At 45.3% G+C, this 769-nt stretch overlaps 1 protein-coding gene across 1 annotated transcript in view; it reads left to right on the top strand.

Moving 5' to 3' along the window:
- The window catches only part of LOC104774315 (protein PAT1 homolog 1-like), a gene marked incomplete at its 3' end in the record, with an annotated part of 1,348 nt that extends 586 nt beyond the window's left edge, over positions 1 to 762 (top strand). The window contains exon 2 of the mRNA XM_010498948.1: positions 11 to 762. Coding sequence (XP_010497250.1) covers positions 11 to 762 — 752 coding nt within the window. The remainder of the gene's footprint in view (positions 1 to 10) is intronic.
- Between the last annotated feature and the right edge of the window lie 7 nt (positions 763 to 769).

Below are 769 nucleotides of genomic sequence, written 5' to 3'. Positions count from 1 at the left end.
GTGAAGTTAGGGAACACAAACATAAGTCATCTCATAGAAGTCGAAAGAACAAAGGCCTCTCTCAACAGGCATCAGATGCAGCTAGTCAGAAAAGTGAAAGGGGGCTGCAGTTTAGATCGAAACACATGACTTCAGAAGAAATAGAGACTATCCTTAAAATGCAGCATTCCAATTCACACAGCAATGATCCTTATGTCAATGATTATTACCACCAAGCTAAGCTTGCCAAGAAGTCTGCCGGATCTATTAAAGCAGTCTCTCACTTCTATCCCGCTCAGTTGAAGGACCACCAGCCTAAGTCTCGTAATAGTTCTGAACAGCATCCACAAGTTCATGTAGATGCTCTTGGAAAAATTACTCTTCCTTCTGTCCGCAGGCCTCGTGCCTTGCTCGAACTTGACTCTTCTCCTGGTTTTAGCGATGGAAGCGGGGATCATAAGGGCTCAGTAAAACATTTGGAACAGGAACCTCTTGTTGCAGCTAGGGTTACGATTGAAGATGCTCTTGGAGTTCTTATTGACATAGTTGATATTGACAGGACTCTACAAAACACAAGACCCCAGGATGGCGGTGCCCAAATCAAGAAGAAGCGGCAGATCCTGCTAGAAGGTTTAGCGACGGCACTTCAACTTGCTGATCCGTTCAGCAAAACTGGTCAGAAATCCGGGATGAGCGCTAAGGATGATGTTGTCCTTCTACGTATAGCGACTCTCCCCAAGGGCCGGAAAATGCTTACGAAGTATTTGCAACTTCTAGTTCCAGGTACTGA

The sequence above is a fragment of the Camelina sativa genome, unplaced genomic scaffold (genome assembly GCF_000633955.1).
Source record: "Camelina sativa cultivar DH55 unplaced genomic scaffold, Cs unpScaffold02365, whole genome shotgun sequence".
Taxonomy (NCBI): Eukaryota; Viridiplantae; Streptophyta; class Magnoliopsida; order Brassicales; family Brassicaceae; genus Camelina; species Camelina sativa.
Note: the sequence above shows the minus strand (reverse complement) of the source record. Positions and strands in the feature narration are given on the sequence as shown.